Source organism: Telopea speciosissima, chromosome 9, assembly GCF_018873765.1.
Source record: "Telopea speciosissima isolate NSW1024214 ecotype Mountain lineage chromosome 9, Tspe_v1, whole genome shotgun sequence".
Taxonomy (NCBI): domain Eukaryota; kingdom Viridiplantae; phylum Streptophyta; class Magnoliopsida; order Proteales; family Proteaceae; genus Telopea; species Telopea speciosissima.
The window spans coordinates 25,014,446-25,032,242 of NC_057924.1; the positions used below are offsets into that span (position 1 = coordinate 25,014,446).

General features: G+C 43.3%; 1 protein-coding gene across 1 annotated transcript; it reads left to right on the forward strand.

Moving 5' to 3' along the window:
• Positions 1-2,004: 2,004 nt before the first annotated feature.
• Positions 2,005-4,581, forward strand: LOC122640593 (peroxidase P7-like). Its single transcript, XM_043833814.1, has 3 exons — positions 2,005-2,227; positions 2,335-2,526; positions 3,989-4,581. Exons 1-3 carry the CDS (start codon positions 2,018-2,020, stop codon positions 4,535-4,537), a joined length of 951 nt encoding a protein of 316 aa, XP_043689749.1. The 5' UTR covers positions 2,005-2,017; the 3' UTR covers positions 4,538-4,581.
• Positions 4,582-17,797: the final 13,216 nt, after the last annotated feature.

The window sequence follows — 17,797 nt, forward strand, 5'->3', positions numbered from 1 at the left end:
ACTGCTCTGCAAGATGTCACCATGTATAGCAGCATCGTCGGTGCTCTTCAGTATGCTACAATTACATGGCTCGATATTGCCTACTCAGTCAATAAAGTATGTTAATTTATGCACTCTCCCACTGATGAGCATTTTACTGCCGTCAAGCGGATCTTATGCTACCTTAAGCACATCATTCACTTTGGCTTACAAATCTGCCGCTCTTTGGATCTTAACTTAACCACCTACTCTGATGTTGATTGGACGCGATGTCCTGATGATCGCCGGTCCACGAGCAGTTGTTGTATTTTCCTAGGTCCTAACTTAATTTCCTGTTGCTCCAAAAAACAGCGTACCATTGCTGGTTCTAGCATAGAGTCTGAATACCGGGGTCTCTCCTAAACTGTCATCGAACTCACATGGATTTTCCAGCTACTCCATGAGCTCCAAGTTCCTCTCTCCATCCCGCCTGTGATTTGGTGTGATAATCATGGTGCCACCTACCTTACAGTCAATCCTAATTACCATGCATAGACAAAACATATTGAGATCGACTTTCACTTCGTTCGTGAGAAAATTGCCCGAAAGGAACTCACTGTTCGGGACATCTCTACGGTTGATCAGTTGACTGACATCTTCACCAAGCCACTTACTACACACCGGGTTTCAACTCTACAGTCCATGCTCACCATGATTCCTTCACTTCTTCACTTGCAGGGGCATGATAAGCTACCGATGAAGCTGACGTTGGATAACTCTTGTTAGCTGGTATAACTCTATCCAACCTCTTATCTCGTTTAAAGCAGGGTGATAAGGCTACCGATGAATTTCTACCTCTAATCTCATGTAACTTCTATTGTTATCTCTTGTAACCCATACGTCTCTCACTTGAGACAATCCAATTGTAACAGTAAAGTTTATAGATACTCAATACAAAGCTGATCACAGTGTGTGACAGAAACAGTATCAATTAAGAGTTTTAGCTAAATCCAACTAAAGATGACCTTAGTTGTAAGATTTTTTGTCTAAAAGTTTTTAGATGAGGAAGGTTGCACTATTGAGACATATTAAATCATGATACTAACTTGATTTATTAGAATTCATTGACTCCATTGCGTTGATAAATTTTTAGCCAGCAGACATACGCGTGAAGTTGAGTTGTTGAGGTATAAAGCACCAACTTAAGCACAGCCACCTTGGAATTTCCCTTTCTCTATAAAACACATCTCTCACGAAACCAGTCAAAATTTGAAGACAAATTAAGCTCACTTGTACAAACTTTTATGAAAATGTTGACTTGAGTGACAGCATGCACCAGATAACGCCTAGATTTATGTTTACAGGACATACTGACCTGCTTTCCAATACCCAAAAATTTTCCATGCGCGTAGAGGTGGCAAAATGGTCAGGCCGGAATGAAGACTGGTTCAAAAGCTCACCGAAAGCTAAATCTTACAAGATACAACAAAGTAACAAACTGGTTCGTTCTTATTACGTTTGACCCATTAAACTGTGCTACAGTTAGAATTTTCTTTCTTTCTCCACCTAATATTTATTAAAGAGAGATGTGACCACCCTGATCAACTAAAAACTCATGGACCCAAAATCACACTTATTTTGCCCAGTTCACACTCCTTGTGGACCAGTTTTATAAATCTATAAATGATGCCCAACCCAATCCATATCTGCTATAAAATATTGTAAAGAACCAAAAAGTTCATACCTACTTATATATATATATTTTTTATGTAACTAGTCAAAAAAAAAGTTTGACTTTATGATCACGTCAGGCAAGCCTTCTTCTTTTTAATGGCATTTCTGTTTTGGAGCTTTACTGAAAAAGCCAAACAATCTTCAAGGAAACCGCGTTGCATAGCTGCAAAGTTTGAAATTAAGCGATGACTGGTAAAAAGATTGGAGAATATATCTATACAATCTGATCATCTCCATGCATGCACGTTAAAGGCTATATAAAGAGCTTAAATTCTCTCTTCACAACCTAAGTAACTTAAAGCTTCAACCTATCTTCCACTGAGCCATGGCCTCTGCAACCCATTTCCTTGTTACAATCTTTCTCTTTACCCTCCTAGCTTGCTCTGCCAATGCGCAGCTCTCCACCAATTTCTATGTAACTTCTTGCCCCAACCTCCAAACAATTGTGAGGAATGCAATGAAGGAAGCTGTCAATAAGGAGTCACGGATGGGTGCCTCCATCCTTCGGCTTTTCTTCCATGATTGCTTTGTCAATGTATGGATTTCATTGCTTTCAGCTTTCATGTTTAATTTTCTCTTAGAAAGCTATATTTGCTGAGGTAATAATATACTCCCTTTGGGTGATTTTATTTATAAACTCAGGGTTGTGATGCATCGATCTTACTGGATGACACAGCTACATTCACTGGAGAAAAGAATGCAGGACCAAACAAGAATTCAGCACGTGGGTTTGAAGTGATTGACACCATTAAATCCCGTGTAGAAGCTGCGTGCAATGGGACAGTATCCTGCGCAGACATCTTAGCTCTTGCAGCACGAGATGGAGTTGTGTTGGTTAGTATTCAAATTTTAAGCTCTCCACGGAAAGACAAAAAAATAAAAATGAATAAGATGAGAAGGATCTTTTGCTACATGCACCTGCATGGGAAAATTATTCTCTCAGGAGAACCTCTGTCTGGTACAGTTTTCTAGTGCCTCTAATAAAAGGGGGTGGATCCCACCTGGGCAGTGGCAATTGCCATTTTCACCCCTTATGAGAGGAATAGGACGAACTATTCCGGGCAGGGAACCTGAGAGGATAAAGATCCCACCTTCATGTACATGTGTAGTACCAACACCTGGTCCTTGCTTCCATATATGCTCCTCTTCAGCCTTTCAGGTGTTGCCATCTAACATGCATGTACATGCACCTGAACGGAAATGGAGATGAACTCTCCTCCAATATGGTCTTCCAATGGGGGAATGGAAAGTTATTTAGATTCCATCCATATACCATTTTTTTAAATAAGAATTGATTATTATGACATATATACCCTTTATCCATAATATAAATTAGAGGAAAAGAACACTACCTAGTTGCGTGTGGTGTGGGAAAATTGTCTCCTCCAGTTCCCTGCCAGGCCCAGTTCCCCAATCCCTCTAATGAGGGGGTGGGCCTCAGGAAGAGTGTTCTGCACTCTGCTTGTGGTCCACCCCTGTTATTAGAGGGACTGGGGAATTGGACCGGGCAGGGAACTGGAGGAGATAAAGATCCGTATGGTGTCCGGCTTAGACATAGGGTAGCGCAACATGACCGTCGTGTCCCCATGGAAAGGAGGAAATCCTCGAATGCACGACAGTCATTTCGTGTGGCCCTGTATCTAGGCATAGGAGTTGCGCTCCGCATGCGACCAGGTTGCATTCTCTTTCCCTACAAAATAATAAGTAATTCTTGAGGGGTATCCAACCTGCTTAGTTATAGGATTAAGATTTCCTTCACCCATGGAGAAGGAAGAACCCTTAACCCTATTATTAGACTCCTATGTTATCATTAACTCTCATCCTCTATTGTACAAGGTCTAAAGCACCCCTCCTTTGTACAATTAGACAAGAATTGACAGTAGTAGTGAAGGTATTCCACTTTCATTGTGAGTGAAGAAAAATTGAGTCCGTAGTCATAAATTTTGAAAGGCTTGATGCGTTTATGGTTTTCTAAGCAAGCGGTATAGAGTAGCCCAGTTATGAGGTGTGGTAAAAGGGTATTAATGTACATTAGAGGGCAGTGTGGACATTTAATATGAGGAAAAGAGAGACAGACACAAAGATGCTAGTGTACTCCATGCCAACCACTCAGAGAACCTTTTCCTAAGATTAAATATGAATGAACTATGACTTTATGGGGGACTACTATGTATACATATATATATATACATAGTAGTGAAGTGTCTCTAAACTTAATTTTTTTTTTCTTCATTTGAATACTAGTGAAGTGTCTCTAAATTTTTAATTTTTATTTTTTTTTGGACTGTATTTATAGCTTGGTGGACCATCATGGACAGTGCAACTTGGAAGAAGAGATGCAAGAACAGCAAGCCAAAGTGCAGCCGACAGCCAAATCCCTTCTCCGTTCTCTAGTCTCTCAACCCTCATCTCCATGTTCTCTGCAAAGGGTCTCAGTACCCGTGACATGACAGCCCTCTCAGGTGGCCATACCATAGGCTTCGCTCGTTGTTCCACCTTTCGGAACAGAATATACAACGACACCAACATCAACTCCAACTTTGCAGCCACAAGAAGGTCCAATTGCCCTGCTACCAGTGGTGATGACAACTTGGCCACTCTCGATCAGACCTCAACCCGGTTCGACAACAACTACTATCAGAACATTGTATTAAGGCGTGGCCTCCTTCACTCAGATCAGGAACTTTTCAATAATGGGTCTCAAGATCGGCTGGTCCGGACCTACAGCATCAATAATGCTGCTTTCTCCAGTGATTTTACTGCTGCAATGGTTAGGATGGGCAACATTAGCCCCCTCACCGGAATTAATGGAGAGATAAGAATCAACTGTAGGAGGGTAAACTAGGTTTTTAATCGTTCTTAGAATTTAGCATAAAATCAATAATGTATTATGTGTCTTCAAATGGGAAGATCAAAATAGGTCTTGTCCTACGTACCTCGTCACACTTGTAATGGCACGCAAATCATGCTATGAAATTGGAAAAATTTTATCTTTGGTTTTACCCTATTGTGATTTGTGAGATCTTTGGGTTTTTCCATTCATAAAATAAAAAAATAAAAAATACCGAGTTTTGCTTAAGCCACGGTGAATGGGTTCCTATTTCAGTGTAGAGCTTCAGATGCACGCGGAAGAGTATCAAGAGGATATTTTGGGGGACATACTAAAACCTTATAGGAGTTTGTAAACCCTAGGGTGACATGGTAAATCTTCACCCACGAAAGCGTGTGTGAAGGAAAACTTTGTCCCGAAAAAAAAAAATTTCTCAATATTTCCATTCCTTCAATGATTTTTCTTTTTTGTAGTTTCCACTTTCCTTATAGGGATGTAAATGAATTCAGAGTAGATACGCCAGTATTTGAATTAGTATTTGACAAGCATAACCACTATCCTGAAGTATAAGTAATATCAGAATCTATACCCGTTAAGGATTTAGTTATCCACGTTCAAATCCAACATATCTTATTAAATTTTTTAGAGATAAGCTTTTCTAATCCAGTAGATCTAGAGAGTTTCTCTAACTGGGCACACATTTTTGCATTGTGATAAATTATATAGAGCTACAATTTTGTGGATGGATAGACGCAAAGGGCCCTTTCTCACATGTTAAGTTTCAACCAAAACGAAGTTGGCAAAGGGAGCCCTAAGGTAGAACTCAGAACCACAAACCAAAGCCCGCCTAAAACCTAGATTGAAATTAATGGAAATGAGAGGGAAAAGGGATTGCTCACCATGGGAATTGATGGAGCAGGTGAAGGAGGTGCCTTTGAGCTCACTTCTACTCCTTTCACTTTCTTTCTTCCCCTTCCCACGTTTTCTTTTGATTTGGCTGAGCTCCCAAGTGATTGGAATGGGGGAGCTCAGCCAAATCAAAAGAAAACGTAGGAAGGGGAAGAAAGAAAGTGAAAGGAGTAGAAGTGAGTGGAGGCTCCTTCCCTTCTTCTTGTTCCTTCTCTTCCTTCTCTTCTTCTCCACGTTTTTCTCTTTCTCTCCTTGAAATGTGAGAGATGAGAGTGGTGGCTAGGGTTTTCCAATTTTAGGATAAGTCACTTAAGGGCTGTTTGGCTGGGACACTTTAGTACTCTGTTTAAAGTGTTTTAAACCTCAACTGGGCTTAGGTGGACCCATATGTTATACACACACCTAAGATCCTAATTATTTATTATTATCCTTGTGACGTGTAGATGGTGCTGCCATGTATGTCGTGAGTTGTTCGCGATGGTTGTCAAGCCCAGTCACAAGATCATTGTATATGACACAGGTTTGCCCGTCGAGGAGAGGTTCCTCAACCAGGAGTGAGGGAAATTCATCGATGATGACTTCACCGACTATCCTCCTAGTACAAGTCCCAAGAGCAAAGAGTACTAGAAGGCACACCCTGTGTCGTGCCATATCGACACTTTGTCTCACGACGAGGTTAGCATCGAAGTGAGGAAGCTCTTTGGGATCACGGAAGACACACCGTGATGGTCGAGGGATAAGTTACTAATTTCATTTATACTTGTGCATCCTCCCCTCTATGACCTTGAAGTACGGGCCAAGGCCCAGAGACCTTTTCTTTTGTTGTTCAGCCCTTTTAGCTGGAATGGATCCACGAATGGACCCATTGCTGGAGAGTATGTCCGAGCGTCCGTTCGCACTATTTTATGCTTGTGTGGGACCCATGTGCCCATGTCCCGAACATGGTGGACCCCACCCTTAATCTCTTTTGTGTTGGTGGGCCATGGTAGTGGGCCCACATGCCTTATAATGTGTTAAAATGAGTTTCTAAACTATAGACTTGAACCAAACAGACCTTAAGTGGACCCCTTTACATATATAACACCCCTTAGCCACTTATTGGCTCATTCAATACCCAACCAACCCAAGACCGTGGAAGCACCAGATGTACTAGATCCAGCCCCTGCTGATACCGAAGCACCCCTAGCACAAAAGGTGCCAATACCACCCTTACCCCAGTGGCCACTCCAGTGCGAGCGGCAAGACTAGCTTGGGCCGATGTCTCTAAGCTATCAAAGAAATCCCAAAAGCATCGCCCTTCCACTTTCAATAGGATAACCAATGACTCCTTATTCCCAACTCGCTGGATCAGGGACTTAGAGAGAATCTTCGAGGTGCTTCAATGCACCGATGAGGATAAGATCAGATGTGTGGTGTTCCAATTAAGAGGGGAAACTGATGCTTGGTGGCATTCCACTAAGGAGAACTTCTAGGGTATGCATCCCAATGCTACTTAGGAACAATTTATAGAAACTTTTCTCGAGAGCTAGTTTCCACGGAACTTCTACGACAAGAAGGAAGCCAAGTTCATAAGCCTGATTCAGGGATCCAAGTCGATCCTTGAATACCAGCAATCGTTCAAAGAGCTATGTTATTTTACCCCCGAATGCATGAAGCCTGAGGATGTCAAGGCAAGGAGGTTTGAGAAGGGGCTGAGGTCTAGAATTAGCACATCTGTGGTGTTGCATGAGTACCCCACTTACGCCCAGGTGGTCCAAGACGCCAAGGTGGTGGAAGACCAGCAAAGAGAAAATTATAGGGCAACTCAGGCTGGTAAAAGACCTATGGCTTCCTTAGATTCCAGAGTGCCCAGCAAGTTCCAAAGGGGATCCTATTCCACTCCATCCCGATACAATACCGCAGACTAGAGGTAACCCAGGCACCTAGCCCTCCTGCAATATCTCACTATAGGGCACAAATAGTTAAGTGAGACACATGGCTAGGGAGTGTCCACATGCCAAACAAGGAGGTCCTCCAGCTATTTTACCTCCTAGAGCACCTCAACCACCACAGTCGGTCGCTGTGAGGATCTATTCCCTCCTAGGAGCGCGCGCCCCCTAGCGCTCTGGTTCCGATGGGGTTTGTTTGGGTTATGCTCCTCAGTTGGAGTGAGAAGGGATGCGTCTTCTCGAAGGTTATGATTTATCGGGGGATGGGAGTCATACAATGATATAAAATGGAGTTGCCACCTAGGATTAGGACCTAGGACCCATTGGTGTAGCCCTATGAAGGGCTACGGGACTTCGTTTGGTCTGGTCAGAGATTTGGGGACAGTGGTTAGGTTACGAGAGTGGGAAGGTGTTAGGCACCCACCTCGCCCGGGTAAACCAGTCTTTCTACTAGATGCTGGTTTTCAAATATTCTCCCTTTATAAATGTCCTATTTTCACATGTATAGATAAAATGATGCACAAACTACTTTAAATTAAATTAATCTAAGTTAGCTATTGTATACTACACAAACATAATTTAAAAGTCTACATTATTACAAAATTAAAGTGCGACAAAAGGATTAAATACCTGTGTACTTTAAACCAATGCAATTATATGGGACGGATCGTGTCCCCCAGCTCAAGTAGAGGCAAAAGACTAGCTTTGTCCTTCGTCGGACAGAGTAAAGGCATCAGAAAGTAATTGCCCGGATATCGGGCAGAATAACGGCATCAAAAAATCTTTGGAGAGTAATTACCCAGATGTCGGGCAGCGTAACGGCTCACAGATGTCGGGCACTAGGACCTCAAACTGAATAACGGCGTCAGAAAGCTTCAAAAACTAGGCTCTCGGTTGTCGGGCAAAGTAACGGTACACGGGTTTTGGGAACTAGGACCTCAGACAGAATAATGATGTTGGAAAGCTTCGAAAACTAGGCATTAGGACATTGGGCAGGGTGACTAGGCCATGGGAGACTTTGGGGGTTTGGGTAGAAATGGGTTAGGGAAGGTGAGTCCGAAGGATCCGGACTCCGGACAGAGGGACGAGGCTCAAAGGCTCGAAATAGGATTGGAGCAGGGCTTCGAAACTAGGAAAAAGAAGAAAAAAGGATAACTAGAACCCTGGGGTTCCCCTCTCTCCTCAACTTGGAACTTGTTGAAATGAGGGGTGAGGGGTATTTATAGGAAAAAATCCGGTTTGACGGTACCATGGTGAAATCTACGGTGCCGCCGGGCAAAAAGTTATGTTTTGGGTCCCCCGCAGCGCCGCGGTTTGGGGCCCAAAGCATCGAGAGGCAAAAACTTTGCTGGGTGCGGCGCTGCCGTGTAGGGCCCTGACTGCATGCGACGATGCCAGGCTGTGGCTTTGGGCGAGGGCGTCGTGCGGGGTTGTACCGAGGATGCAAAGGACTGTGGGTGGAAACAAGGTGGAACAGGGGGTGTCTGGATTACTCTGGGGAAAAAGAGTTTATAGGGCATAGCCAGTCTTTCGCGTCCGGTTGACGTTATTGCTAGGGGGTGATAAAATTCAGCGTCTACAGTTTGCCCCTCTTGGGCCGAGCCTTGTGCCAACAACCGAAAGGCAAAGACAAAAGACCGCTTGATTTTGTCACCAGGAGCATGTACTGCCACCACTTTGCTCAAAGGTGGTGGAGTTGAACGATAAAAACACATCTTGGTAAACCATTCGATGAAAATCTTTTGTTTTGAACGATAAAACCTATTTCGGTAAACTGTTTGATAGCAACGAGTGCTTAATCCGCCAATCTAGAGGATCGGGTGTCAATGAGAGATCAATAGATCCAATGGCAACGGGCGATCCAAGAATCGAATGACAACTGGTGATAAAAAAATCAAACGACAATGGGCGATCCAAGGATCGGATGACAATGGGTGATCAACAGATCAAATGGCAATGGGCGATCCAAGAATCGGATGACAATGGGTGATCAACAGATCAAATGGCAACGGAGGATCCAAGGATCAGATGACAATTGGGTGGTCGGATGTCAAAAAGGGTAATGGTTTTGAGCGACGCTCCATTGGATTTGATGACAATGGATGATCAATAGATCAAATGGCAACAAGCAATCCAAGAATCAGATGACAGTGGGTGATCAATAGATCAAATGGGAACAGGCGATCCAAGGATCGGATGACAATTGGGTGGTCGGATGTCAAAAAGGGTAATGGTTTTGAGCGATGCTCCGTTGGATTCTGATTTATGAGCGACACTTGGCGAGAATTTTTTTGTTTTGAGCATCGCTCGACGGGGTTTTGACCTTGAGCAACGCTTAGCAGGAGTCTTGGCTTTGAGCAACGCTCAGCAGAGTTTGGGTTTTGAGCCACTCTCGGCAGAGATCTGATTTTTTAAGCATCGATTGATTAGAAAGGCATCATGATCGAATTTCTTTTGAAATTGTACAATGAGATGGCATCGCTACCAATTTTGGAGAATGTATGATGAGATGGCATCGCGACCCATTTTTGGAAAATGTACCATAAGATGGCATCATGACCAATTTTTGGAATGTGTACGATTAGATGGCATCGCGACCAATTTTTTGAAAATGTACGATGAGATGGCATCGTAATCAATTTTTGGAAAATGTACGATGAGATGGCCTCGCGACCAATTTTTAGAAATTGTACGATGGGATGGCATCACGACCAATTTTTGGAAAATGTACGATGAGATGGCATCACGACCAATTTTTGAAAAATGTACAATGAGATGGCATCGTGACCAATTTTTGGAAAATGTACGATGAGATGGCATCGCGACCAATTTTGGAAAAATGTACAATGAGATGGCATAACGAGCAATTTTTGGAAAATGTTCGCTGAGATGGCATCACTAGCCATTTTTAGAAAATGTACGCTGAGATGGCATCGCGACCAATTTTTGGAAAATGTACGATGAGATGGCATCGCGACCAATTTTGGAAAATGTACTATTAGATGGCATCGCGACCAATTTTTGGAAAATGTACGATGAGATGGCATCACAACCAAAGAGTAATTTTTTTTTTGGCGGTGCTGCCGTACGGGACCGCAAGCCTGCATGACGGTGCCACACAGGGCTGCAGTGCAGCCAGGTGCGCGCCCACAGCTCCGCGGCGCCGCCAACGTGGTATTTCTATAAAAAGGGGGGTGGGGCTCCTCATTTCTCACTTCCCTCTCCCCCTTTGCTTGGGTTTTCCACTTAGAACTCTGCCCTCTCTCCTCTTTCTCTCTCTTCTTTGTTTTTTTCTTAGTTTGGCCATTTGCCATGTCTTCATCAAAGCGGGTAGGTTGTCGTCTTCTTCCTCTGAGGTGACCAGCGATCTAAAAGTGGAGTGGTATCCAGGCAACATCCTGGTGGACACTGCCCTCCACAAATGTTGTACCATTTGGGGTCAAACCCTCAAAAAGGTAAGTGGTACTTTCCTTCTCTTCCTTTTCATGCAACACATGTTCTGTTCAATACTTGGTTTCTGCCAATTGCTTTATTGTCACACCCCAAACCACCTCCTGGGAGGATTAGGTATGTCAAACCCTGCTCCTGGTTGACCTGGAATTTTGATTGAAGGATAGGAACCCCTGATCACGCAACCAAGAACACTGTGGAGTATCACTCCAGTGATTTGGATTGATGAGGAAACCCTGTGTGGATCATCCTACATGCCTGTCAGTAAGTGGATGGTAGATCCCTGCAAATGTATAGCTCATAGCATGATGTATGGCCTGGACCCCAGGTAATATCTCTCCTCCCCATAACTGTGGGACCCACCTTTGTAAAAATGTACAAAAACCCCTAGATGGCATGTGGGGACAATGCCCTGACCAAGGGTTAAACCCCTGTGCAAGCCCCATTGAATTTCAGCCAGCTGGAATTCTCTGGACAATGGCACTAGGCGATGTAGACAAGGCCCAATGACATCGCCCAGTGAGTGAAACAACATTTTTTTTTATGATTTTTAATTATGGGGACCACCCAACAAGGACATGGGCACCCTCCATAGATAGAGGGGAGTCTGAGGGACCACCTCATACCCTTAGTTCACTGTGGACTCCACCAGTGTGCCCAGAATCACTCAGAATTAGTTTAAAAACTAATATTCAAAAGAGGCCTTCACAGCCAAACAAGCCTCAGTGTGGGCTGGGCCTATAAATAAGAAGGCCTTGGGCTCATTTAGAGCCCTTAGCAACTCTGAAACCGTGAGGAAAGAAAGGAGTGAAAGAAGAGAAAAAGAAGAGAGGAAGACGAAGGAAGAAAGGAAGAAGGAAGGGAGAGCTGCTCCCAACCCCTAGGCCTGGATTTTCATGCCTCCTTTGCACTGTTCAGGTATGAATACATATATGTATACCTGCTGCCTCCATCCTATCTCTGTGGTTGATGTGTTTCTGCTCCCTGGGCAGCCCTGAACAACTAGGGTTTGCCCTGGACAGCTCTAGATTTGCCATGCAAGCCTTGAGCAAGGAAGATCTGAGATTTTTATTTAATTTTATAATTCTGATTTGCTGTTCTTGAGAGCCGAATCTGGCTATGCATGGCTGCACTGCCCAGATTCACTTCTGGCTGACAATTTGGAACCTTGGATGTAAACCATGGCTACACAGACCTAACTCTAGATGATTGCAGCCATGGAACATCAAATTACATCTGATTCCAGCCTGCATGTGGCTGAAATCGAATTCCAATCTTGAAGAAAACCCTATGATACTATTCACTGGGTTGTCTGGGCAGCCTCTAGCAGCCAAATGGTGGGTCTGATGGAGGATCCATTTGGATCAAGAGGTAGACCATCCTTGGCATTACCTGACCCCCTAACATGCAGAGGGATCAGATTTGAGCATAGCAGCCCAACCTTGGAATCTCAGCCCAATGTCGATTTGAGGGCACTGGGCGATGCACCCAACGCCCAGAGCCATCGCCCAGTGAAGGAAATGCTGTTGTTTTTGCAATCAGACTTGAGGATTTTCACCCATTGGCTATGGGACTGTGTGGGAAGGTGGGAAATGACATAAATGCCCTTCCCCACATCTTTCCTTATTGAGGGAATGCTTTGGAACCCTAGTGGGAAACCCTACTGTGCTTGGTCCTACAGCTCAGGCAAGCTGTGGACAGCATTGTGAACCTAATCTAACCTAGGGTCAGGTACAACTATTGAAAATGACCATTTTAACCTGATGCCACTGACACTGGAAGATGCACCAGGACATGGACCTAAGCCCAGTGCAAGGCCCAGTGAATCCAAGTAAGGACCAACTCAACAACCGGGTCAACCCAGTAAGTTTAGGTTAACCCTAGGGGTACTAGTGATAGACTGAAAACTCAATAAGACATTTTTTTATTTGTATTTAGGATTTGATCCCGTGCTCAAGGTCAATAACCAGACTGCTTTTGAAACTGAGTTTGCAACTGAGGTCTTAGAACCCAACTCAGGTGAGTGAATAATATTATCATATGTGCATGTGTAATTATGATGCTATGCCGGCTATTAAGAATTGTAATTATAAATGTTGTGTTACTTACTTCTGTTTCAAATTACTCAAATCACTGCATAATGACTGTCTGTTGATCAACATTGTGAATTCTTATATGATGATTGTGAATGTTAGACTAGATGCCGCAGTCGGCTTGGAAATGAGGCCTGTGGTAGCCCATAGAATGGGATGCGGTTGACACCACCCGACTCATATGATGCCATATAGACATGGGGCTAGAGTTTCATCACCCGTGCTACGCACCCTTGCCAACAGGGGTTAACGTGTTGGATGCCTGTGGGGGCAACCATATATAATGAGAAAAGAGAAAAGAAATGAAAAGAACACCGGAATGGTGAATATGGGCTGTAAGCCAAAGAAATGAAAAGAAAAGAGAAAAGAAATGGATTGTCCCATGGGTTAATCACAGAGGGCTGGTCGGGCTGACCTTGGTGAATGAATGTAGGAGCTGACTAGTCCTCTCCGACAACTCAATGGGTGTATCGTGGGAAGGGGTTAGAAGCCTGCACCAGGGATACATGTATTGGGGATTATAGTAGCACAGGCCTGACTTAGTTGTATTGTTAGGTGGCTAATAATAATAAACAGGTCTTGCATATCATATAGGATCATGTGGATTGTGATTGCACATGCATGCATGATGATATATTTGCTCACGAGCTTGGTGGGGCTCACACTCTGTTATATATGTTTTTCTTTAAATGATTTTGCAGATCGATGTCGCTATGGCATGAAGGCTCATCTCGAGGAGGAGAGTCCTGTTTATTACGATGATGTTGATGTAGACCCCGACGGAGGTCATACCGATCCTACATACATTCTCGGTGGTCATTGATGAAGACCGTTGAAGAGTGCACGTGATGCTTTTTATCTTGGGGACTCCTTTTTGCTTTTGATAGGAGTTTATCCCCGTGCTGACTGTGGTTCTGTTGTAGTTTTTATTTTCTTTTCTTTTGGGGTTGAGTATGCTCACCCTGTATATGTATATGTATAGGTTAACTTTAGTACTGATCTTGTCAGCTTTGTTTCTATGTTTATGGGTTGGTGGGAAATGTACAAACTTACTTATGTATATATTATCATCATTTCCTGTATCGCTATGCTTCCTTTTATTATTGTAATTCGTAGTAAATCTATAGCACTCTGATCTTGCCTTTGGTAAAGTGATGAATGGGGTTCCATGAATGTAAGCACTGCTTCTAGATCCGTGGGATTTGGCGGATTGTCATTGCGCAATTCAGGTCACCTACCCATTCCTCCCAGGGGGTGGTTTGGGGTGTGACAGAGCTTTGTATCAGAGCATGAGGCTCTTCTTACATTCATGGAGTGCAGACTAGGACTAATAAGCTATAAATAATAAAACATGTAATAATTAAAAGCTACAGGAGAGGTAGATGTAAATAAACAAAAGATGCATAAATCCACTAATATAAAAACAAATGTGGCCAAGCCACTACATAAGATTTGATAAGATAAAGAACTACATCTAAAGGTTACATAAGCCAAAAAAAAAAAGTACATAAGCTGAATGCAAAAAAAAAAAAAAAAATAGTCTAAATCATGTAGCATGAGCATCTGAAGCTGATCAGGAGCTACTCAGTCGGAGGCAAGTCGCTAAGTGGAGGTTATGTCTAGCGAGAGTCAACCCTGTAGAACCTGTCCTCGAAGTCCAAACGCTACTCTACAGAACCCACTCTACTCTCCAATGAAGTAAAGCCCCGATCCATCCTAGTCGCCATATCTGAAAGCTGGGTACCGAGACTCTAAAAATGTGTCATCATCTGTGTCCACTTTGATGGCCCTGGAACCTGAGAACTAGTGGCACCCATCGACTCATAGGCAGGTAAGTCGGTGTACTGCATGCTAAAGCCCTCGAAGTCGCCCTGACCCATGCCCTATCCTCTGCATGCATGCCCTGGGTGTCTCCCTCAATGTCCCCCAGCTCTATACCCTGGTCATCCCCACCATGCTCCACTCCCTGCTTCTCCACATCCTGCTGCATCCCCATTTATTCCTCACCCTCTGGTGGATCCTCCCTAGGCACCTTCATCTTCAGAATGGAAGTCTTATCAATAGGCCTGGATCTGTCCTTCTCAGTATACACACCCCCCAAAGGAACCCCAAAGTACTGGAAGACTAAAGTGAGGAACTTTTCATATGGAAGGTTCCCATCAGTTGGGTTCTGTGCATAATATAACATGGCCTGAAGTAGCAAGTAAGGGAGGTTTATAACCGGACCTCCTCTACCCGCACCTAGAAGGCAATAGGTGATGTAGGCCCTCAACATAGATATGCTATCCCTATTCCCGCCCTTCGGGTAGATGTTGTAGGACACACACCTACTGATCACTCGAGCACTGGGCTTGTAGGAAGCCTCAGACTTGGGAGTACTCTGTGATCTTGTCAACGCTCTGAAGACTGTTCTCCTAGTCTCCAAAGAGAACATCTCAGAGATGTCCATTCTGGGTTTGTAGTAAACCCTCTCCCCAGTATTGGGTAGACTCAGAATCTCTGCCAGTGAGGCAGTGGTCAATGTGATATCCACTCCCTTCACCCTACTCAGTAATCTGAACTCTCGTGCCCCAGATGGCACCAAATTACAATAGAAGTACTGGACCAAGTTGGGATAACAAGGCCCGGAAGGAGACAACATAGATGCCCAACCTAGGGCATTGAACCTAGCAAATAGGCTGTATTGGTGAAAGTCCTCCACCCGAACCACTCGACCGTTCATAATTTTTAGCGATCTAAAATCATTCCAAACCTTAGCATGCTCGTACCTAGAAAAGTGGAACCAATCGAACTCGGGCTCCTTCGAGGAAGAAGAATCGTCTCTAGGAGATGATGGAGGCACTGAGGACGATGAAGAATGATCAGACTCAACTCGTAGCCTCTTCTGGGCCACGGATTTCCTGGCTGTATGGTGGCTTGTAGACATTTTCTACAAAAGAATAAAAAAAAAAAAAAAGAAGATAGTTAGAGCTAGAAATTTTGGCAAAACCCTAGCCAAAATATTAGGAAAGTAAAAGGAAGAGCTAAAATAGGGAAAACAACCAAGAAATCTTACCTAGGCACGTGTAGATTCGCGAAGAACACAAGGAAGCGCGAGGATTTGGTGTGGAATGTGTCCCACTACTCTCCAAAGACTTTTCTTAGGTGATTAGGAGAGTTTAGAAGAAGTTAGAATGTAAATGGGCCCCTCTCGGACTCATACACTGCGCTCTCGATTCTCTGGGCGATGTGTCCAACGCCCAGAGGCATCTCCCAGTGAGGGTATCTTGCTGATTTTTGGGTTTTAACTTATGGAAACTTGGGGAATACCTAAAGTGACCTTAGACAACATAGAAAAACAGATTTTTATTACTGTTTTAAAAAAAAAAAATTTATCAAAAAAATTCATTTGACCTAAGAGTTAAACAAACTTAATTTTCTTAAGATCAAAGGGGTGAAAATTTCTATATATGGTTTGAATAAAACACCTAAGGACTTGGAAAATGTTGTGGATATAACTACAATGAGTATTTAATATATATATAAATATAAATATACGTGTATACATATTTATAGGATATGGTGCGTATTACCTAATTTCTACATGCTTGAGTATTGAGATGTACGAACTGTGTGAAGTGATACTATGCAAAACAGAACTTAGTTACATAGGTATGTTGTAATACATATGTACTACCTGTGGGAAGCGTAGATCTTACCCTATTCACAGACTTGGTCAGTCGAGAATAGGAATCTAAGAGGTGGTTTAGCCAATCGAAACATCTAGACGTTAAGGTACCTCGAGCCAACCCAAGATTAGTTTAATTAAATCTTAGTTATTTAAATTTCAGTAGATATATACTTAATTCTTCTAATTAAGTATGACCTATTGCTTAGAATCATTTTCTATGACAGGACCTATTACCTTGACCAAGGCTGGAGACCCCAGCATCATGATCTATGTTAGACAGTTACGAGAGAGATTGAGACGGATACGACTAGTACTACCCCAAGCTGAGAACAGATTGGACTTTTATTTAGCCATTGTTGCCATTAGTGGACCGGAAGAGCGAGACTATTTTATGACCTTAGCTGAAGAGGTAAGAGCGGACATAGAATACCTACTTGCGATGGAGTTTGTGACAGGGAAGAGGTTGGAGATGCTTGCCTGTTAGACCAGGTAAATAATTAAAAGTCTTTTATTTAAAAATTTGAAATCTCTCATATAGTGCCATGTATAGCATATCGATACATAAAATGCCTAAGGAAGAGAAACAAAATATAAAACCAAATAAAGCATCACACTATAAACCAAGACAACATATCTAACAACCCACCTTACTGGTGTGACTCATGAAACTCATTGGAACTGTGGACTAGATTTGTACCTGCTCTAGCTAGGAAATAATTGTTGATCCATATGGATGATATTGGAATATTGAACATGCTCCTCTTTTCAGAGAAGCAACAATGGCAAACACCAGAAGAAGTTCTCGTGGTGGTCGCAAAGGAAAACAACCTTGAGTTATACCGGAGGTTGAACTACTTAACGAGACTGAGGCTTAAAATTTTGAAGCATCGGCTGCTTCGTCCGAGGCACCAGCGGCTGCTCAAGCCACTACTGCTGCACCTCAGCCAAATATGGCAGTTGGTGACGTGATTGCATTCATGACTACAATGATGCGGGCGATGCAACAACAACAAGAATTGTTTGGTCAGATGTCTACACAGTTTGCAACTATGATACATAAACGCGCAGCACCACCACCACCACCCAACCGACCCATACTATTTCCACCACCTGTACCTCAACACTTAGCGGAGAACTCTACCGCCAAGGTTATGGAGAGATTCAAGAAACTCCAACAGCCTGCATTTTCCAAAGTAACTTCAGAAGTAATGCAGCCGGAACGGTG

Excerpts from the sequence above, each read along its gene's own strand:
- LOC122640593 (XM_043833814.1), top strand. The coding sequence starts at position 2,018 with ATGGCCTCTGCAACCCATTTCCTTGTTACAATCTTTCTCTTTACCCTC. Across the intron at positions 2,228-2,334 it reads TCCATGATTGCTTTGTCAAT|GGTTGTGATGCATCGATCTT; the intron begins GTATGGATTTCA and ends TTATAAACTCAG. Across the intron at positions 2,527-3,988 it reads CACGAGATGGAGTTGTGTTG|CTTGGTGGACCATCATGGAC; the intron begins GTTAGTATTCAA and ends CTGTATTTATAG.